At 45.2% G+C, this 21,091-nt stretch overlaps 2 protein-coding genes and 1 pseudogene across 2 annotated transcripts; 2 read left to right on the forward strand and 1 right to left on the reverse strand.

Moving 5' to 3' along the window:
- Positions 1-245: 245 nt before the first annotated feature.
- LOC129830848 (GATA zinc finger domain-containing protein 1) lies at positions 246-5,323 on the forward strand. Its single transcript, XM_055893637.1, has 5 exons — positions 246-697; positions 879-1,001; positions 1,105-1,164; positions 3,990-4,173; positions 4,722-5,323. The coding sequence occupies exons 1-5, from the start codon at positions 518-520 to the stop codon at positions 4,889-4,891; spliced, it is 717 nt and encodes a 238-aa protein (XP_055749612.1). The 5' UTR covers positions 246-517; the 3' UTR covers positions 4,892-5,323.
- A 98-nt stretch (positions 5,324-5,421) lies between these two features.
- Positions 5,422-10,040, reverse strand: LOC129830526 (cation channel sperm-associated protein 4-like; annotated as a pseudogene).
- Positions 9,596-20,855, forward strand: LOC129830849 (protein naked cuticle homolog 2-like). The gene is made up of 8 exons (XM_055893638.1): positions 9,596-10,290; positions 10,402-10,428; positions 10,527-10,612; positions 18,514-18,574; positions 18,827-18,921; positions 19,184-19,279; positions 19,395-19,674; positions 19,822-20,855. The coding sequence occupies exons 1-8, from the start codon at positions 10,266-10,268 to the stop codon at positions 20,355-20,357; spliced, it is 1,206 nt and encodes a 401-aa protein (XP_055749613.1). The 5' UTR covers positions 9,596-10,265; the 3' UTR covers positions 20,358-20,855.
- Positions 20,856-21,091: the final 236 nt, after the last annotated feature.

A 21,091-nucleotide genomic window follows, 5' to 3' on the forward strand; every position in this document is an offset into this window, starting at 1 on the left:
AAAATTTGGGCCGAGGCCAAACACAGTTGACGAACCCTCAACAGTATGTACTCCTGTTTAAGACAATATGATTGTTGTTGTTTTTTCAATATGATTGTTGTTGTTTTTTTGCTTCCTTTTTGCTAAGAAGTAGCTGATAGATAGTTTATAAGCCTGCCTGTTAGATAAATATAATACCTAGATATAAGGCTGTCGATATACGCCATCACAGTAGGTGGAGCATTACACTTCGCTTAGTGTGGTCTACACTAGCTAGCTGAACATGAAAGAAGAAGACATTTTTACAGACTGGTTAGCTAGCTAGCGGTCTGGGCTAAATCGATGTAGCCATTTGTGTTGTTCCTTTAGATCTAGCTTATTGCTATTTGATTTGCATGCTGTAGTTGTCTGTCTAAGTCTGTCTGTCAAGAGCGGCTTTGTTGTTGTTGCTGATGTTGTTAGCCAGAATACAGTTAGCTGGCTAAATAGCTAGCTAGCCTCTGCGTTCATTTCGCTGGCCTACATTTTTCCTATCAAGATGCCGCTGGGTTTGAAACCATGTTGCGCTGTCTGCAAAACAAACTCATCGTCTATGTGGAAAAAGGGAAATCAAGGAGAGATCCTGTGCAATAACTGTACGGGGAAGAGCACCAGCAGTGGAGCATCTGGACCCTCTGCGTCCTCCAACACACAGCAGAATAATGTCGGGGGCAAGCAGGTTTGCACATATAAAATATACATAGGCCTGCACTGCACTGTAGTGTGCTCCCCTTAGTGGCTGTATCTCCATACTGTTCTACTTCCAAGGCAAAGCAGAGATCAATCATCTAGGCATGTGTGATCCACATTGTCATCCTGATGGAGGTGTAATATTGGTATTTGACACATCTTGCCCACAGTCAAAACAAGAGATCCACAGGAGATCAGCACGGTTGAGGAGCACCAAGTACAAAACCCCTGCTACCGAAAAAAAGGTCTCTACCAAAGGAAAAGGAAGAAGGCACATCTTCAAACTAAAAAATGTCAGTACCATTGGTTCAATACACAGGAACTCAGATATCTTTGTGTTGGATTGTCAGACAATTGTTCTAATTGAAGCTCCTCAAAATGTGATTTCTTCCACAGCCAATCAAAGCACCAGAATCTGTTTCCACTATCATCACATCAGAATCAGTCTTTTATAAGGTACAGTATGTTTACTTAAAAAAATAATAAACATTCAGTACTGTATGTTAGCAAACATAACAAACGTATCTGTTTATAACCTACCAGGTACCACCCCAAAACCGTAAACACGGGCACCCTCATAGATATCATCCTAACCAACTTGCCCTCTAAATACACCTCTGCTGTTTTCAACCAATATCTCAGCGATCACTGCCTCATTGCCTGCATCCGTAATGGGTCAGCGGTCAAACGACCTCCACTCATCACTGTCAAACGCTCCCTGAAACACTTCAGGGAGCAGGCCTTTCTAATCGACCTGGCCGGGGTATCCTGGAAGGATATTGATCTCATCCTGTCAGTAGAGGATGCCTGGTTATTTTTTTTAAATGCCTTCCTCACCATCTTAAATAAGCATGCCCCATTTAAGAAATTTAGAACCAGGAACATATATAGAACCCTTGGTTCTCTCCAGACCTGACTGCCCTTAACCAACACAAAAACATCCTGTGGCGTTCTGCATTAGCATCGAACAGCCCCCGTGATATGCTACTTTTCAGGGAAGCTCGAAACCAATATACACAGGCAGTTAGAAAAGCCAAGGCTAGCTTTTTCAAGCAGAAATTTGCTTCCTGCAACACAAACTCAAAAAAGTTCTGTGACACTGTAAAGTCCATGGAGAATAAGAACACCTCCTCCCAGCTGCCCACTGCACTGAGGACAGGAAACACTGTCACCACCGATAAATCCACTATAATTGAGAATTTCAAGAAGAATTTTTCTACGGCTGGCCATGCTTTCCACCTGGCTACCCCTACCCCGGTCAACAGCACTGCACCCCCCACAGCAACTCGCCCAAGCCTTCCCCATTTCTCCTTCTCCCAAATCCAGTCAGCTGATGTTCTGAAAGAGCTGCAAAATCTGGACCCCTACAAATCAGCCGGGCTAGACAATCTGGACCCTTTCTAAAAGTATCTGCCAAAATTGTTGCAACCCCTATTACTAGCCTGTTCAACCTCTCTTTTGTGTCGTCTGAGATTCCCAAAGATTGGAAAGCAGCTGCAGTCATCCCCCTATTCAAAGGGGGGGACACTCTTGACCCAAACTGCTACAGACCTATATCTATCCTACCCTGCCTTTCTAAGGTCTTTGAAAGCCAAGTCAACAAACAGATTACCGACCATTTTGAATCCCACCATGCCTTCTCCACTATGCAATCTGGTTTCAGAGCTGGTCATGGGTGTACCTCAGCCACGCTCAAGGTCCTAAACGATATCCTAACCGCCATCGATAAGAAACAATACTGTGCAGCCGTATTCATTGACCTGGCCAAGGCTTTCAACTCTGTCAATCACCACATCCTCATCGGCAGACTCGATAGCCTTGGTTTCTCAAATGATTGCCTCGCCTGGTTCACCAACTACTTCTCTGATAGAGTTCAGTGTGTCAAATCGGAGGGCCTGTTGTCCAGGCCTCTGGCAGTCTCTATGGGGGTGCCACAGGGTTCAATTCTTGGACCGACTCTCTTCTCTCTATACATCAATGATGTCGCTCTTGCTGCCAGTGAGTCTCTGATCCACCTCTACGCAGACGACACCATTCTGCATACTTCTGGCCCTTCTTTGGACACTGTGTTAACAACCCTCCAGACGAGCTTCAATGCCATACAACTCTCCTTCCGTGGAATCCAATTGCTCTTAAATACAAGTAAAACTAAATGCATGCTCTTCAACCGATCGCTGCCTGGACCTGCCCGCCCGTCCAACATCACTACTCTGGACGGTTCTGACTTAGAATATGTGGACAACTACAAATACCTCGGTGTCTGGTTAGACTGTAAACTCTCCTTCCAGACTCACATCAAACATCTCCAATCCAAAGTTAAATCTAGAATTGGCTTCCTATTTCGCAACAAAGCATCCTTCACTCATGCTGCCAAACATACCCTTGTAAAACTGACCATCCTACCGATCCTCGACTTAGGCGATGTCATTTACAAAATAGCTTCTAATACCCTATTCAATAAATTGGATGCAGTCTATCACAATGCCATCCGTTTTGTCACCAAAGCCCCATATACTACCCACCACTGCGACCTGTACGCTCTCGTTGGCTGGCCCTCGCTTCATACTCGTCGCCAAACCCACTGGCTCCAGGTCATCTACAAGACCCTGCTAGGTAAAGTCCCCCTTATCTCAGCTCGCTGGTCACCATAGCAGCACCCACCTGTAGCACGCGCTCCAGCAGGTATATCTCGCTGGTCACCCCTAAAACCACTTCTTCCTTTGGCTGCCTCTCCTTCCAGTTCTCTGCTGCCAATGACTGGAATGAACTACAAAAATCTCTGAAACTGGAAACACTTATTTCCCTCACTAGCTTTAAGCACCAGCTGTCAGAGCAGCTCACAGATTACTGCACCCGTACATAGCCCATCTATAATTTAGCCCAAACAACTACCTTATCTTCCCCTACTATATTTATTTATTTTGCTTCTTTGCACCCCATTATTTCTATCTTTGCACATTCTTCCACTGCAAATCTACCATTCCAGTGTTTTACTTGCTATATTGCATTTACTTCGCCACCATGGCCTTTTTTTTGCCTTTACCTCCCTTATCTCACCTCATTTGCTCACATTGTATATACTTATTTTTTTCTAATGTCTTATTGACTGTATGTTTGTTTTACTCTGTGTAACTCTGTGTTGTTGTATGTGTCGAACTGCTTTGCTTTATCTTGGCCAGGTCGCAATTGTAAATGAGAACTTGTTCTCAACTTGCCTACCTGGTTAAATAAAGGTTAAATAAAAAAAATAGAGATATGTTTAACTGTCAGTTATTGTGCAGGGTGTGTATTATCAGATAGGAGATGTCATCAAAGTTACAGATGAGGATGATGGGAGGCCATACTATGCACAGATCAGAGGTTTTGTCCAGGACCAATACTGTGAGAAGAGTGCAGCCTTGACTTGGCTGATACCAACCCAGGCCAGTCCTAAGGACCTGTTTGATCCTGCCACTTACATTGTTGGTGAGTGATGATTGAACTTACGTCACTTTTTTTTCCTTTTTTTTCTCCCCCAATATCATGGTATCCATTTGGTAGTAGTTACAGTCTTGTCTCATCGCTGCAACTCCCGTACGGACTCAGGAGAGGCGAAGGTCGAGAGCCATGCACAACCCAACCCGCACCAATGTGTGGGAGAAAACACCGTACACCTGGCGACCTGGTCAGCGTGCACTGCGCCCGGCCCACCACAGGAGTCAAGGATATCCCTGCCGGCCAAACCCGGACGACGCTGGGACAATTGTGCGTCGCCCCATGGACCTCCCGGTCGCGGTAGAGCCTGGGCTCGAACCCAGAATCTCTGGTGGCACATCGCACTGCGATGCAGTGCCTTAGACCATTGCGCCACCCGGAAGGCTGAATTTGTCACATTTTTGAAAGTTATATTTGAGAATACAGAAATAAGTTATGTCTATCTTTGAACATTGTGTAAATGTGAGTAATGTCACAGTAGACTCAAACACCACAACTAGCCGATAATGTTTCTGTTATTGATTATCTGACTTCTATAGGTCCAGAGGAGGATTTCCCCAGGAAGATGGAGTACCTGGAGTTTGTGTGCCACGCCCCCTCGGAGTACTTCAAGTCCAGGAGCTGTCCTTTCCCCACCATTCCTATCCGTCCAGAGAAAGGCTACATCTGGACCCATATTGGACCCACGCCGGCCATCGCTATCAAATAATCTTTTGGCAACAGCAATTAGCTGCTGGGCCATTTACCATGAAGATATGAACTTTGTCTGTTAGCTTGCTAATGGACGCATGTACATTTTTGTAATATAATGGAGACAAGTTTTAGACTGTATAAGACACATTATTAGTCTTTGAATATGGAAACTGTGGATGTTTACAAACCAATCTAAATAGTAACATCTTGAACAGTACGATAACTACCCATGAAGTGATCATCCAGAGATGACACGTCAGACATGGGATTGACTTTTATATTCAGTAATTTGGAAAATACGTTTTCAAAAGCTTTGTCTATTAGAATGCTTTTAAAACAACCAACTTAATTTTCTTTAGACATCAGTGTCATTCATGTGAAGTGTTTAACGAATATTTGATCGAGACCAACTAACATTTTTAAATAAAGAACATTTATTTAGAAATAAGCTTAATAGCTTCCAAGTTATAACCCTTTGACTATATTTTTGAGACACTGAAACATTTATGATCATTTACCCCCCCCCCCCCCCCCACAAATCTCCAATCTTTTTGATTAAAAAAACAAATTCCACCTTGATTTCACAGTACATGGTCAACATTGATCTGCATGTGCAAATGTGTGCAGCAAGCATACAGTCTGACTTAACCATGAAATCTATCATTATCTTTGAGATCATTTCAGCTAATCAGTTAAAGGTGTGTTCAGCTTGTGTTGTGGTGTGTGCTGGGATTGTTACTGTGTCCCACATCCACATGTGTAGAAGTAGACAGGTAGGACAGCTGGCTGCATGACGCATATCCTCCTGCTGGAACAGGTGAGGGGATGCTGTGTTCGAGTTGAGAACATATGAGCCCTAGGACCATGCCTCAGGACTACCAGGCCTGATGACTCCTGGCTGCCCACAGTCCACCTGGTCGTGCTGCTGCTCAAGTTTTAACTGTTCTGCCCGTGGCTATGGAACCCTGACATGTTCACCGGATGTGCTACCTTGTCCTGGACGTGCTGTTTTCGACTAACTCTCTACCGCACCTGTCTCGACCTCTAAATGCTCGGTTATGAAAAGCCAGCTGACATTTACTCCTGAGGTACTGACCTGTTGCACCCTCTACAACAAGTGTGATTATTATTTGACCCTACTGGTCATCTATGAACGCTTGAACATCTTGAAGAACAATCTGGCCTTAATTGCCATGTACTCTGAAAATCTCCACCCGGCACAGCCAGAAGAGGACTGGCCACCCCTCAGAGCCTGGTTTCTTCTTAGGCTCCTTCTGAAGTTTTTCCTAGCCACCGTGCTTCTACATCTGTATTTCTTGCTGTTTGGGGTGTTAGGGTGGGGTTTTGTGTAAGCACTTTGTGCCATTTGCTGATGTTAAAATGGCTTTATAAATACATTGGATTTGATGAGCCTGACACACAACTGACTGTAACAGAACAGTACATATAAGGTTATAGACAACTCCAGGAAGAGTCATTGAATCTATTGAGCACCTATAAGGCTCTGATCAAAATTAGTGCACTATATGGGGAATAGTGCCATGTCCGCTGCCTTCTTACCTTCTCCAGGGTGATGAGGGTGGACAGTATGTCTCCAGTATGGCCGGTGGCAATATTATTATTCAATAGTTTGTCCTGGAGGGTTGCAGTCATATGGTTCCTCATCATCATCACCTCTTGCTGTACGTTGAACGACAGGCTGTGCACCTCCTCCACTATACTGTGGATAAACACATACACGTGGTCTGAAATATACCTGCCATATCTCCCTGTAGGCAGCCATGTTCTTCTGCATAGCATCCATGACAAGGGCCAGCTCCTCCAAGGTGTCCATGGTCAGGTTCTTCCAGGTCTTCTGGCGCCGGGTCATGTTGGTCTTGGTTACCACCTCTGCCCTGGTCCGTCAGGACTCCCGTATCTTCCAGTATAATCTGTGGGAGAATGAAGGGGTTGAGGAGTGAGTTTGGTGTGGTGTGTAGGGAGAGAGGACTTAATACACAGGGTGGTAATATGTGATTGAAAACAACGAAAGAGGAGTGGTCGTATTGATGATTTTGAAAGGCAGCTTGTAGTAATAATCAGTATACAACAATGTGGAAGACACGCAATTCATCACACAACCCCCACCCCCCTCTGTCATCAACAACAGAGCCTTGGTATGAATAATACTAACGTGACATGGAAACTATAGGGGGAACGGAAAGAGTGACAGACTTACCGCTAGCCAGCGAACACTCGTTAGAGTTCTTGTCGTCGTAGTCAGCCATCTATACCTCCAGGTTGGTGGTTACCATGGTGATGAGGAGATTGGTGAAAATGAAGAAGTAGAGCCGGTCCGTACATCAGCCCCTCATCACTATTGTGCAGACAGAAAAGACAACTCTTACCACATTGGGACAAAATACATAGAAATATGTCTACAATATATTGGCATTTTCACATAAGCTGTTTCACTCTATTGCAACATTTTAAGCCCCATTTGATAAAGCAATCTCTTCTTGCTTTTCAAAATCTTTATCCAAGGACCCATACTGTCTGAACTGGATAGAGGAAATGTAGACTTTATCCAAGGACTCATACTGTATGAACTAGACAAGGGGAAATGTAGTCTTTATCCAAGGACACATACTGTTTGAACTGGATAAGGGGAAATGTAGGGCCTTGTGTCTCTTACTCCTCAAACTCCCTGTAGATGGCCATCCATCCGTCCTAGGGATGCAGAAGAACAGGGTGTAGAGGGCAGGTCGCCAAAGGCTGATGGAACAGCAGCACTGAACAGAGTCAAGCCAAACACTCCAAACACCTGACAGACACAGGCAGGACATCAACAGAGACATCAGACACAAACACCTGACAGACACAGGCAGGACATCAACAGAGACATCAGACACAAACACCTGACAGACACAGGCAGGACATCAACAGAGACATCAGACACAAACACCTGACAGACACAGGCAGGACATCAACAGAGACATCAGACACAAACACCTGACAGACACAGGCAGGATATCAACAGAGACATCAGACACAAACACCTGACAGACACAGGCAGGACATCAACAGAGACATCAGACACAAACACCTGACAGACACAGGCAGGATATCAACAGAGACATCAGACACAAACACCTGACAGACACAGGCAGGACATCAGACACAAACACCTGACAGACACAGGCAGGACATCAACAGAGACATCAGACACAAACACCTGACAGACACAGGCAAGATATCAGCAGAGACATCAGACACAAACACCTGACAGACACAGGCAGGACATCAACAGAGACATCAGACACAAACACCTGACAGACACAGGCAGGATATCAGCAGAGACATCAGACACAAACACCTGACAGACACAGGCAGGACATCAACAGAAACATCAGACACAAACACCTGACAGACACAGGCAGGACATCAACAGAGACATCAGACACTAACACCTGACAGACACAGGCAGGACATCAACAGAGACATCAGACACAAACACCTGACAGACACAGGCAGGACATCAACAGAGACATCAGACACAAACACCTGACAGACACAGGCAGGACATCAACAGAGACATCAGACACAAACACAGGGGACCACTGAGCAGACCATCACAAACACGGGACAACTGAGCAGATGTTCCACCATCACAAACACGGGACAACTGAGCAGATGTTCCACCATCACAAACACGGGACAACTGAGCAGATGACTCACTCATAGAAATGGATTCTATTTCTATGATCTCAATATCACTCCTTGAAACATCACACACTCATCTGGGGCCATAGCAACAAACCAACATAACAAATAGTAACAGAGGCAAGAACTGGGGCATTAATGTATAGTTGACAGTTCTAACGTTTCTTTTCTCATTCAAAGTTGGAGGAATGAGATGAAAAAGTGGGAATGGATTAAGATGACTGATAATGAAGTGTGTGAGAGAGAGAGAGAGACAGAGAGGAGGGTATCTACAGTACAAGCATGATTAGGAGGAGGATGAAGATATTGGTCATGTCTGGGATGGACTACATAATGATGGTGACCATCATAGCCAAACCCTCAACACCCTGGAACACAAACACAACAAATAACACATTACAACATGGAGTAACAAAGCAGCATTACTAAAACCATCGGCGTACTACATAGCTCACTAAGGAATGGAGAAAACAAGTGTGGTGAGGATCTTATTTTATGCCCTCTTTGGGATAAGAATGGGTTGAGAAGGGTTGAGAAGTGAACGGTGGGAGGGGTTGGGGAGTGAAGGGTTGGGAAGTGAAAAATAGTGGAGTGGGAGGGGTTGGGGAGTGAAAAATAGTGGAGTGGGAGGGGTTGAGAGTTGAACATTTAGGGAGTGGGAGGCGTTTACCGCGTTTGTTTCACCAACCCCGTTAGAAATATTATGAAGAATGTTTGACCAGAAAGGGCTCGTTCCAGAAGATAGACATCATAAGGTGATATGAACTGAAGTGGCGTTCTTAGGTCATTCAGTCCCTAGTCCATTATATGCGCAAATTACGCAGACACCTGAACAATTCTTATTTACAATGACGGCCAAGGAACAGTGGGTTAACTGCCTTGTCCAGGGGCAGAACGACAGATTTTTACCTTGTCAGCTCGGGGATTCGATCTAGCAACCTTTAGTTTACTGGCCCAACGCACTAGGCTACCTGCCGCCCCAATATACAGTAGCCTATTTAGGGGAAAAAGCGATCTAGATACTAAACAAATAAAACGTTTGTATAATGAAGGGCTCTTATTTTATGTTTACAAGAAAGACACATCATGCACGTGTAACCGATGTGAAATGGCTAGCTAGTTAGCGGTGGTGCGCGCTAATAGCGTTTCAATTGGTGACGTCACTCGCTTTGAGACCTTGTAGTAGTGGTTCCTCTTGCTTTGCAAGGGTCGTGGCTTTTGTGGAGCGATGGGTAACGATGCTTCGTGGGTGACTATTGTTGATGTGTGCAGAGGGACCCTGGTTCGCGCCCGGGTCTTGGCGAGGGAACGGACTAAAGTTAAACTGTTACACACGCGTTAAATTATGTCACTGTGAGTTAATTTGTTTTATGCGCTCAATAAAAATGTAGAAAATACTTCCCCCTAATGGCCAGCAGGGTGTGCTGTACCCTCTGTATATTGATGTTTCGTTTCTTTTCCATAATAAACTCCGCAAGTTCTCTCTGTCCAACATACTTGTGTGCACTTTCACGACGCTTCGGTCCTCTTGTCTAGCTCAACCCTATAATAACTTGATGGCAAAATCGACATATCGGTGCATACAGGATACAACTGTCTTTGTTGTTATCAATGGGAGATGATGAAGACGTCTTGATCAATGCGCAAATAGATGAAAGTTCAAGGCACGAGAGGAAATATAAAAAAATATGGGCAAACTCCAATCAAAACATGGTAAGACTTAGTATTTCGTTTCAGGGGCTACAATATATCTCTTAATAACCTAAATGTGACAATCTTTTCTTTCTCTCTTTTATGTTTCCATTCCATGCATAATTTGGATAGCCTGTAAACGCAGAGAAAATCCTGAAGGTAAGAATCACCTTTAGGAAAGTCTCAAATGTATGTCTCTCAAACATAGTGTTATGCAGGATATAGACTTCATTTTTTTATTTGTTTGTTTCTTCCAGGTGGTAGTTTTGCTGCCAATGTGCTCACCTGTCAGAGAGAGCTGGAATGTACGGATCTCCACACCCACAAAATCCGATTCAAGCAGGTATTGTACAACGCATTTTCCAGACATATTGAAATATGACTAACATTTCATCTGTTTGCAGATTTTCAGTGAAAGAGAAAGAGTCATCACACAGTCACTAGCCATATTTGGGCGGCAGGTAGCCTAGAGATTAGAGTGTTGGGCCAGTAACTGAAAGATTGCCAAATCGAATCCCAGAGCTGACAAAGTAAAAATCTGTCGTTCTGCCCCTGAACAAGGCAGTTAACCCACTGTTCCTAGGCCGACATTGTAAATAAGAATCAGTTCTTAACTTACTTGTCTAGTTAAATAAAAAATAAAAATACCCTGCTGCCAAATCCTTCTCACACCTAAATCCCCATAGGCCTACTTCTCTAGGACAGTTCTTTAGTTTGTCAATGCTAACAGTCAGTTGTTTACCAAACTCTAGTTTGTATTTTGCATCCTGGGGGGTTAGCATCCTTCTCTGGACCATGTTCATGATGCATCTGCTTCTGGCTCTTTCTGGCCCAGAAAGGCCTGTAAATGGAAAGCAACACAGACACATGTGTGTCATTAGAGTTGAGAGGCTTGAACTTGGATAATGACGCTAACAAGAACCAGAATGGTGGAGTCCTGTGAAAGGGTAGCTGAATGGAACACAGCCGCCCAGAGTGGAAGAGCTTAGAATCCTAATGAAAAGACGAAGGCAGTATATCACACATCGCTTCTTATCTAAGACAAAGGTAAGCAAATTGACAATTCTCTATTGAATACATAGTGTTGTATTCATCAATCTTTATACAGAAATCACAGCCAAACTATGTACCATCTGGGTAAACAACAAATAACATTTTGAATTGCTGCCTTCTCAGTCTTGTTTACATCCTGATTCATCCATCGATAGAAGATTGACACTGTCAGTCACCACTTCATGCTCACATTGAGTCCACACTGGTGTTCGCACTAGGGTTCACTGACTCTGAATCACATGTGCATGATGTCTCAGCCAAGTCTGCTCCTCCCAGTCCCAGCCAAGGCAAAGCAACCACAGGATGATAGAACAGTATAAGCACACAGCCAGGCCAGGGACATGAAAGGTGTTTGGAGAGGGCCCCCCCCCCCCCCCTGCTCCTTCCTTTGCTCTCTGTGAGAGGAGGCTGTCATGTCTGTGTGAAATGCATATGGCCGCTGTCCAGAACAGCAGGGTCTTTCATTACCGCCACACTGAAACCCCACATCTGGTGCTGGCAGGGGGAGACAAGGTCTGGTGGGCGGAGTGTCTGGTTGTGGGTGGAACACCTTCACATGTAGGCTTAGTACTGTTAATGAGATGGTCACATTTGGGAAGATGTAGCATAGTGAGAGTACAACATCTTGATGCTCATAACTCTTCTTTGACTCTTAACTGTGTGGCCACTCACTGCCTCACTCACATATTTTGAATGTCTTCTTTTCTCTCTTGTAATCATCTTTCAACACTTGGAAAGACCTGTTGGAGCCATTTTGAATGCCTGCTGTAGTGTCATTTTGAACTCATGGTGGGGAGGAGGTGTTAATGAAGTGTTGGTCCATGTTGCTGTCTCTCTGGAGCCTGTTATTAGGAAAGAAAGGCTGAGCCTGCCAGGTTTCTGTAATGAGACCCAGGTCCTCCATGTCTTTTTAATGGCAGTTCAGTTGTTCCTGTGATTCTGTATTCCAGCTCCACCATTAGCGGCTCCATGGCACAACCGCAAATGTAACTGTCAGCAGGGGGCCTGTCTAGCTACAGTTTGTAGTGTACTGGTATACTCTATGTTATTTGCCTGGGCACTTCATGTGTGTGTCTGGCTGTCTACGATTATGTTCATTGTTTGTCCTCTTTTCAGTAATGAAGCTTGATTATAGTGTCAACTTTGATGCCTTCATTGGGGTGTCCAGGCTGTAGCGGTCACACGTCCTGGATCACTTGTGTCAACATCCTGCAGCCTCAGGTCATAGACCCAGTGAGACACCAAAGCTCTCCGTCACCCACCCTGTTCACCGTTAGTCCTGCAGTGAGACACCAAAGCTCTCCGTCACCCACCCTGTTCACCGTTAGTCCTGCAGTGAGACACCAAAGCTCTCCGTCACCCACCCTGTTCACCGTTAGTCCTGCAGTGAGACACCAAAGCTCTCCGTCACCCACCCTGTTCACCGTTAGTCCTGCAGTGAGACACCAAAGCTCTCCGTCACCCACCCTGTTCACCGTTAGTCCTGCAGTGAGACACCAAAGCTCTCCGTCACCCACCCTGTTCACCGTTAGTCCTGCAGTGAGACACCAAAGCTCTCCGTCACCCACCCTGTTCACCGTTAGTCCTGCAGTGAGACACCAAAGCTCTCCGTCACCCACCCTGTTCACCGTTAGTCCTGCAGTGAGACACCAAAGCTCTCCGTCACCCACCCTGTTCACCGTTAGTCCTGCAGTGAGACACCAAAGCTCTCCGTCACCCACCCTGTTCACCGTTAGTCCTGCAGTGAGACACCAAAGCTCTCCGTCACCCACCCTGTTCACCGTTAGTCCTGCAGTGAGACACCAAAGCTCTCCGTCACCCACCCTGTTCACCGTTAGTCCTGCAGTGAGACACCAAAGCTCTCCGTCACCCACCCTGTTCACCGTTAGTCCTGCAGTGAGACACCAAAGCTCTCCGTCACCCACCCTGTTCACCGTTAGTCCTGCAGTGAGACACCAAAGCTCTCCGTCACCCACCCTGTTCACCGTTAGTCCTGCAGTGAGACACCAAAGCTCTCCGTCACCCACCCTGTTCACCGTTAGTCCTGCAGTGAGACACCAAAGCTCTCCGTCACCCACCCTGTTCACCGTTAGTCCTGCAGTGAGACACCAAAGCTCTCCGTCACCCACCCTGTTCACCGTTAGTCCTGCAGTGAGACACCAAAGCTCTCCGTCACCCACCCTGTTCACCGTTAGTCCTGCAGTGGGACACCAAAGCTCTCCGTCACCCACCCTGTTCACCGTTAGTCCTGCAGTGAGACACCAAAGCTCTCCGTCACCCACCCTGTTCACCGTTAGTCCTGGAATAATCCCTCTTTCTTCCAGCTTCTCATCTTCTGGCTGCTCAACTTCAAAGAGTGGAGCAAAATCCTGAATTAATGTGTGCTTTCATTTCCGTAAAGATAATTCTGTGGTGAATCCACTCAGTGTGAGTATTTTTTTAAATCCCATTTCGATATCTGTAACACGACCTTATTTCCATCAGGATGTTAAACAATTTCAGACTTGTAGAACAATTAACCTCAATATTGACATACTGTTTCTGTTTAATTACAATGACTCAGGGTGGAGTGTTGACAATATCACCTGATGCAATAACAAAGGCACTTTTCATTAATAAACCTGTTTATCCAAGGCAGGTTTGGATCATGTACAGCTCAGTCAAGTGAGCCAGAGAGTTTGTAAAATGTACAAACACTAAGTATAAAAAAAAAGTTGTCTGATGAAATGCAACCAACCATATCAGAATCTTATTGCAGTTTGCATCACTGTCTCTGTATGGATTTGTATTTGGAACGACAGTGTTGGTTAAACTGGGCCAGTCATTCTCTTGGGTTTGGAGAAGGAATCTTCCTTCTAGTCCTCCTCTTATTGTTTCCACCAAGGTGTTTCTGTTCTGTTTGTTGTACCAGAGGTTTCTGTTTATTATTCTACTGTTCAGACTCTGGACTGTGATTATATTTGGGCTGAAATCACCTCCCAGAACATTCCAGCTCTAAGCCAGGGAAACCGATTTTCCCAAACACAGATTAGATTGTTCAGGTGGCTGGCTCTCCCTTTCATGTTTGGTTACCCACCTTGTTTGTTGGGCTGTAGCTCAGACAGAGGATGGGAGAGAAAGAGAGAGAGACAGATAAAGACAGAGAGAGAAAGAGACCATGGTCATATCATTAGGTGGTAAGAACCCTTGGACATCTCTACCCACAATGATCTGAAAATTTCCCACTGCTTTCCGCCCTCATGGCCTGCAGAACTGATTGGCCAGTTGGAGAGAGGCCCAGTTCTATAGCTAGATACTCGTATAGACTCTGGCTCCAGCGTTTCCTCACCCAACCACAGCTCAACATCCAAATCCCTCCCTCAATTCCCCTCCTCCAGAAATCACTCACATCTGGTTTCTGTGAGCAAGGCCAGACCTCTGAAAATGAGAACTTCTTAATGGTTATTCTCTGACTTAACGTTAACTATTGCCTGAGCCTGAAAACAACCCCAACCCCCTTTACATTCTTTGAATATCAACTTGTATACCAACTTCAAGAGACTTATCTTCCTATTATGTATATAAACAGAAGCTGCTTCACATAAACTCCTGCGATGAAGCAACCATCCTTCCCCATACAGCCCCACCCCCATACGATCAACCACCTATCCAGGTATTGGTTGACAGGAAGAGAGATGATCAACCACCTATCCAGGTATTGGTTAACAGGAAGAGAGATGATCAACCACCTATCCAGGTTTTGGTTGGCAGGAGAGAGATTGTTAAAACAAAGCTCTGTACTGTTCTCTTCTCTTCTCAGGGCTCTGCGTTTGACTCTAACTAAAGGCGGGTGGGAGAGAGGGGGGGCTACAAGACAGGATGCAAAGCTTGGTGACACCCAGTTGAGTGCAGGAAAAGGCCCCCGCTCCTCTCCCCTCTCGGTCGGTAACCCGACCCCAGATGAAAGGGCCCGTAGCAGGCAGAGCGTGGCGGTCGATGGCAGAGGTTTGGCTGGTGTGCTGGTTGAAGCCATCAGCAGTCAGGGTTATCTTTCAGCATGGTCCTCTCAGACTCCACAGGCTCTTTGTTACTCATCTGCATCTGTCAGAGCTGTGGGCGGCTGGCTGCTGGGAATGTCTGTGGTGGAGACAGTTAGACGCACAGATCTAATGTTTTGGTGCTTTCAGTGTCCTTTTTTGAAGGGATGGTTTCTGACTTGTTGCAACAGAGGGTTGGATATCATATGCTCAGATCTGGATTGGTCCTGATAGCACATGCAATATGCTCAACACCGTTCAAGGGAACACCTAGTTTCAAAGTGTGGGTACTCACCAAGCAACAACTACCCAGTGGATTTAGTTGAAGTTAACATCCGCCTTGAGCCCATAGGCATTATAAATAGGTTGTAGTCTCAGCAGGTTTTCTGAACATAGTGAATGTATAGACTGTGTGTTATTGTTTCCATATGGGACGCTCAGTTGTACACATAAATGGGAACTCTGTAGGTGATATTACTTTAATACCAAGAGTGACTTAATGCATTTACTTTTACTGGATATAGTGATGTCACAGCTGGCATGGTCATGGCATGAGCATGACTGCCTTCTTTTACAGTAAATGGACCCTTATAGGTTCTATTTTTCTCCAGTGCTTTATTCCCTCTCTGAGAACAGAATAAAATAGAACAGATTATAGTTTTTTTTACCCTTATTTTACCAGGTAAGTTGACTGAGAACACATTCTCATTTACAGTAAAGACCTGGGGAATAGTTACAGGGGAGAGGAATGAGCGTATTGGAAGCTGGGGATGATTAGGTGGCCATGATGGTATGAGGGTCAGATTGGGAATTTAGCCAGGACACCAGGGTTAACACCCCTACTCTTACGATAAGCACCATTGGATCTTTAGTGACCACAGAGAGTCAGGACACCCATTTAACATCCTGTCCAAAATACAGCACACTACACAGGGCAACATCCCCAATCACTGCCCTGGCAGTGGAGGTGTATTAATACCCATAAAACCTAGTGGTCAAACAGGGAAATGGTTCGAATCGTTTTTCCACCAGTCATTTTTCCCATCCGGAATTTTAGAAAAACTTAAAATAAGGGCTGTGTTTCCAGTAGGCTTACTCTGGTGTGACGTTTTGATAACCATGTAAATCTCTCTAGGACAAGGTGACTTTTATCAATAAATTCACCTGTATTTACCCCCAAAAAATGAAATGCTAATTAGCAGCTAATGTGGCTATGATAAAGAACTACAAATGCCATGATGATCTGGACGAGACTGCCGAATCGAGGCAAAGGTAAGAATCTCTGGATTAACTATCTAATGTTAGCTGAATTGAGTAATTAATAAACTGGCCCAAGTTCTTTAAATTAAGAATTCTGTGAACTGTCTTGTGCAAGTTTTATATTGACACAATACATGTTAGCAAAGGTGTCAGCTAGAGATGACGTGCAGGAACTTGCAGGGATTTGTAGTTTTGCAGGAAATCTACTTTGATGCTAATTAGCATTTTTTAATCTGAGCGTAGAGCTGAATATATTTATAAAAGTCACCTTGTTCGAGAGAGATTTTCATGGTTATCAAAACATCACGCAAGGGTAAGCCTACACGAAACACAGCCCTTATTTTAAATATTTCTAAAATCCCCTATTGGGAAAATGAATGGTGGAAAAACAATTGGGACCATTTCCTTGTTTCACCACTAGGCTTTATGGGTATTATGACTCATGCTGTGGTACTATATTGGGGAATTTTTTTTAGATCAGAGGAAAGAGTGCCTCCTGCTGGCCTTCCAATACCACTACCAGTAGCATCTTGTCTCCCATCCAGGGACTAACCTTTCTTAGCTTCAGTGGCAAGCCAGCAGTGCGATGCAGGGTGGTATGCTGCTGGAAGTGGAATAGACATTTGTCTTCTGCTTCTTGGATATTAGATTATGAGGTAGATTTGAGCTAATGTCAGTCATTTTTGGACTCTGATATCAGAAGTAGCTCTTCAAATGTTAGGAAAACAGCCCCTGGCAGATTTGATCTCTCAGGAAGGTCAGATGAGAAACGAGCCACAGACAGAGAAGGTCAGTCATCTGTCTGTGGCTCCTGTGTTCAGGGTAGTGATGTCTTGACCTTCTGTTCCCCACTCGGTCCCATGTGACAAGGTTCCGGGGTTCTCCGCTGACCCTCAGTACATCAACTGTAGAACACACTCTGTCCCAGTGAGCGGAGAAGATCCGGGGACAGATTAGAAGTACAGCTTTCATCCCAAAGGGGAAATTAATTACTACTGGTCCTGTGCATGTGACAAATAAAATTTGATTTGCTAGCTATTTGTATATTGAATTAGCGTTCTATTATGCGTGTGTAACAGTATAACTTTACGTCGTCCCCTCGGCCCGACACGGGCGCGAACCAGGGAACCTCTGCACACATCAACAACGGTTGCCCACGAAGCAGCGTTACCCATCGCTCCACAAAGGCCGCGGCCCTTGCAGAGCAAGGGGCAACCCTACTTAAAGTCTCAGAGCAAGTGACGTAACTGATTGAAATGCTACTAGCGCGTACCCGCTAACTAGCTAGCCATTTCACATCCGTTACACTCACCCCCCTTTCAACCTCCTCCTTTTCTGCAGCAACCAGTGATCCGGGTCAACAGCATCAATGTAACAGTATAACTTTACGTTGTCCCCTCGCCCCGACACGGGCGCGAACCAGGGACCCTCTGCACACATCAACAACGGTCGCCCACAAAGCATCGTTACCCATCGCTCCACAAAGGCCACGGCCCTTGCAGAGCAAGGGGCAACCCTACTTAAAGTCTCAGAGCAAGTGACGTAACTGATTGAAATGCTACTAGCGCGTATCCGCTAACTAGCTAGCCATTTCACATCCGTTACACGTGGATTTAGAGCTGTGTCTGCATTACATCTGATTAGTTATAGAACACATATGGCTTTATTGAATTTATCGGAAGTTGAGGTGAACTTGAAAACATCAGCTGGGAGCTGGTTCTCACAATATTATTTACCCAGCTGATGACAAACAATAGGCCCCCAGATGATCAAAGATTTCCTGCTCTCACATCATTTAAACTTTCTTGTCTTTCCCCTTCTCCCTATCTCTACCCCCCCCCCCCCCCCCCCCCTCTTCTGTGACTTTCTCTCCTAATTCTCACTTGGTCTATCGCTCCTCTCCCTCTTTTTCCAGGAGTTGTGCAGAAGGCAAGTGAAGGATGAGCAGTCCCTGAACGATAAGAGCCCCCTACAGGGTGAGTAGAAAAAAGACGTCTCAGTGGATCAGTCTGATCACATTACTGTTGCACTGATTCTAGTCTAGCATGCATCATTAACTTAACATCTTAGACTTACTCAATGATTGACCTGTTTGATTCGGTATGGTTCATATCTTAACCAAAGAATTCCCCTTGATTGTCGGGGAAACCTGGGATATTGTGTGTGTATTATCGTCTGTAAACAGCAAACACAAAGGCTAATGAGAATATACTTTGTTTGTTTTACAGTGGTACTGCCATCAGAGAAGGGAGGGGAGAAGGAGAGAGAGAGCTACATCCACGTTCCATTCAGACAGCCCAAGAAGAGGAACAGCCATGTTGATGTGAGTGGCTTTTGGTCTTTTACTGTCCTGTACACTACAACTACAAAAGGATTTGATCTATAGAATCTCTACAGAGTATGGCAGTGATTTGTTTGATGACCATAATATGGTACCTGTTGTGTTTGGTCCTCTGTTGCTCAATAAGTAGAGCATGGAACGTCAATTCTAGGCTAGTGGGTTCAATTCCTGGGATCACTTGTACGTAAAATGTAAGCATGCATAAAAAGGTCTGCATAATGGTGACAATTATTCATGGTTACAGGATACAGAGTGCAATGTGGTGTTGGAGGATGACACTCGACAGGAGTGGATCTTCACACTGTATCACTTTGACAACAGTGGTAAAGTCACCAAGGAGGTACGGTAGCTTCACACAGCTACAACAAGCAAATTTTGCGCATTATGAGTTTTCTCTTAAGATTAAGTCAACCCTGCAGCCTTACTAATGATGTGTGTGTGTCTGTGTGTTACAGGATATGTCCAGTCTCTTGCAGTTCATCTATGAGGTGGTTGAAGTGTCGGCCAAGCAGCCTTCATGTAACAGCACAGCCCTGAAGGTCAAACTGGTGGTGGCCCCCTCCAGCAGCTCTGGCCGGGGCTCCAGAACAGGGGACAGAATGGAGGAAGTCCAGCAGGAGGAGGCAGGGAGCCCAGAGAGGACTTTTCACTGTGCGGATGAAAACACAGAACGCAGGAACCACTACTTAGACCTAGCTGGGATAGAGAACTATTCCTCCATGTTTGACGATGCAGGTAGGTACATAATGACCATTTATTTTTAGCACTTTTGAGGCACAGATCATTAAAGTCAACATGGTTTTTACTGAAAATACACCAAAGATGAATGACATTCAACAAAGAGAAATGACAGCATAACATGATGTTCTCCATCCTCTGCAGACGCCCCCTCTCAGGTTCCCAGACCGGAGGCCCGCTCAGACCAGCAGCGCCGCTCAGTGGTGGTGGGGGAGAAATGCGGCCCTACAGAGTCCAGAGGCAGGGGCCTTTCCTTCCTCAGGTCTCTCAGGGGCCAAGCCAAGGCAGTGGGGGGAGACAGAGGAGGGGGAGACAGAGGAGGTGGGGATAAATCAAGCAAGCTCCATGGCCAACACCCCTCCATATGGTGCCACCCCTCTCAGCCACACTCTCAGCCCCAACTCCCCTTACAGCACAGCCAGAGCAAGAGGCTTCGCTCCAGGGCCAGAGGGGCTGGGTCCCCCTCCAGAACCCTACTCAACGTGCAGCAGCCTGGTTCTCAAGCTCAGTCAGGGGGAGAAAGTGTGGTGCTGTCCAGCCTGCCTGCCTCCTCTGGGGGCTTGATCCCCCTGGTTCAGAGGCATGAACACCACCACCACCACGAGCACCACCACCATCACCACCACTACCACCCCCAGCATGACTGCAGTCTGCACTCCACTCAGGGATACAAAGACTGAGAGACACACCTCCCTGTGGTTTAGCCTATAGCTAGGGCCCTGAGTGGTTCCTGGTCAGATCAGGTGGGCCTAAATATAGTATAGGGCTGTGGGACACCATCACTCTCCATACTAAGGAATAATAGCAACTTTGTACAAAAATGAGCTTATGTGCCTTGTATGGATGACTGAGTTTCATGTTGAATGTGTCATGTTGAATATGCTACTCACCTTTCGAAGCCCTCTAGACTGAAGTTTCTTCTCAGGTTTCTATATTACCACTTTCATTTAATATAATGATTTAAACAGTTACATCTACATATGAGAGTATATGCAATATGTTTTGTATTGTCTGTATTTTGATGTATGAAAGCATGATACACTTTGCTTGTGATCATTGTAGTTTGTCAATTGAAAAAAGTCACAATCTAATGAAGGCTGACGCTTTCAGATTTGGGAAGAAGAAAAATGTAAAACAATTTGTAAGAAGTAATAAAGTGATACACTTTGTTTACGTCATGTGGAAGCTGTCAAATGTAAAATGTGTTCTCTCTTATGACAAAACATTCCATGCTAAGGCTCTATGAATATTTAGGAAAATACACTGAACAAAAATGTAAACGCAACATGCAACAATTTCAAAGATTTTACTGAGTTACAGTTCATATAAGGAAATCAGTCAATTTAAATAAATTGATTAGGCTATAATCTATGGATTTAAAATGACTGGGAATACAGATATGCATCTGTTGGTC

This window comes from Salvelinus fontinalis, chromosome 32 (assembly GCF_029448725.1).
Source record: "Salvelinus fontinalis isolate EN_2023a chromosome 32, ASM2944872v1, whole genome shotgun sequence".
NCBI lineage: Eukaryota > Metazoa > Chordata > Actinopteri > Salmoniformes > Salmonidae > Salvelinus > Salvelinus fontinalis.

Bases quoted from the DNA above. Each gene is read 5' to 3' on its own strand.
- LOC129830848 (XM_055893637.1), top strand. From the start codon at position 518: ATGCCGCTGGGTTTGAAACCATGTTGCGCTGTCTGCAAAACAAACTCA. The intron at 698-878 runs GTTTGCACATAT...TCTTGCCCACAG, and splicing joins ATAATGTCGGGGGCAAGCAG to TCAAAACAAGAGATCCACAG. The intron at 4,174-4,721 runs GTGAGTGATGAT...TGACTTCTATAG, and splicing joins TCCTGCCACTTACATTGTTG to GTCCAGAGGAGGATTTCCCC.
- LOC129830849 (XM_055893638.1), top strand. From the start codon at position 10,266: ATGGGCAAACTCCAATCAAAACATG. The intron at 10,291-10,401 runs GTAAGACTTAGT...TAATTTGGATAG, and splicing joins CAAACTCCAATCAAAACATG to CCTGTAAACGCAGAGAAAAT. The intron at 18,922-19,183 runs GTGAGTGGCTTT...TCATGGTTACAG, and splicing joins AGAGGAACAGCCATGTTGAT to GATACAGAGTGCAATGTGGT.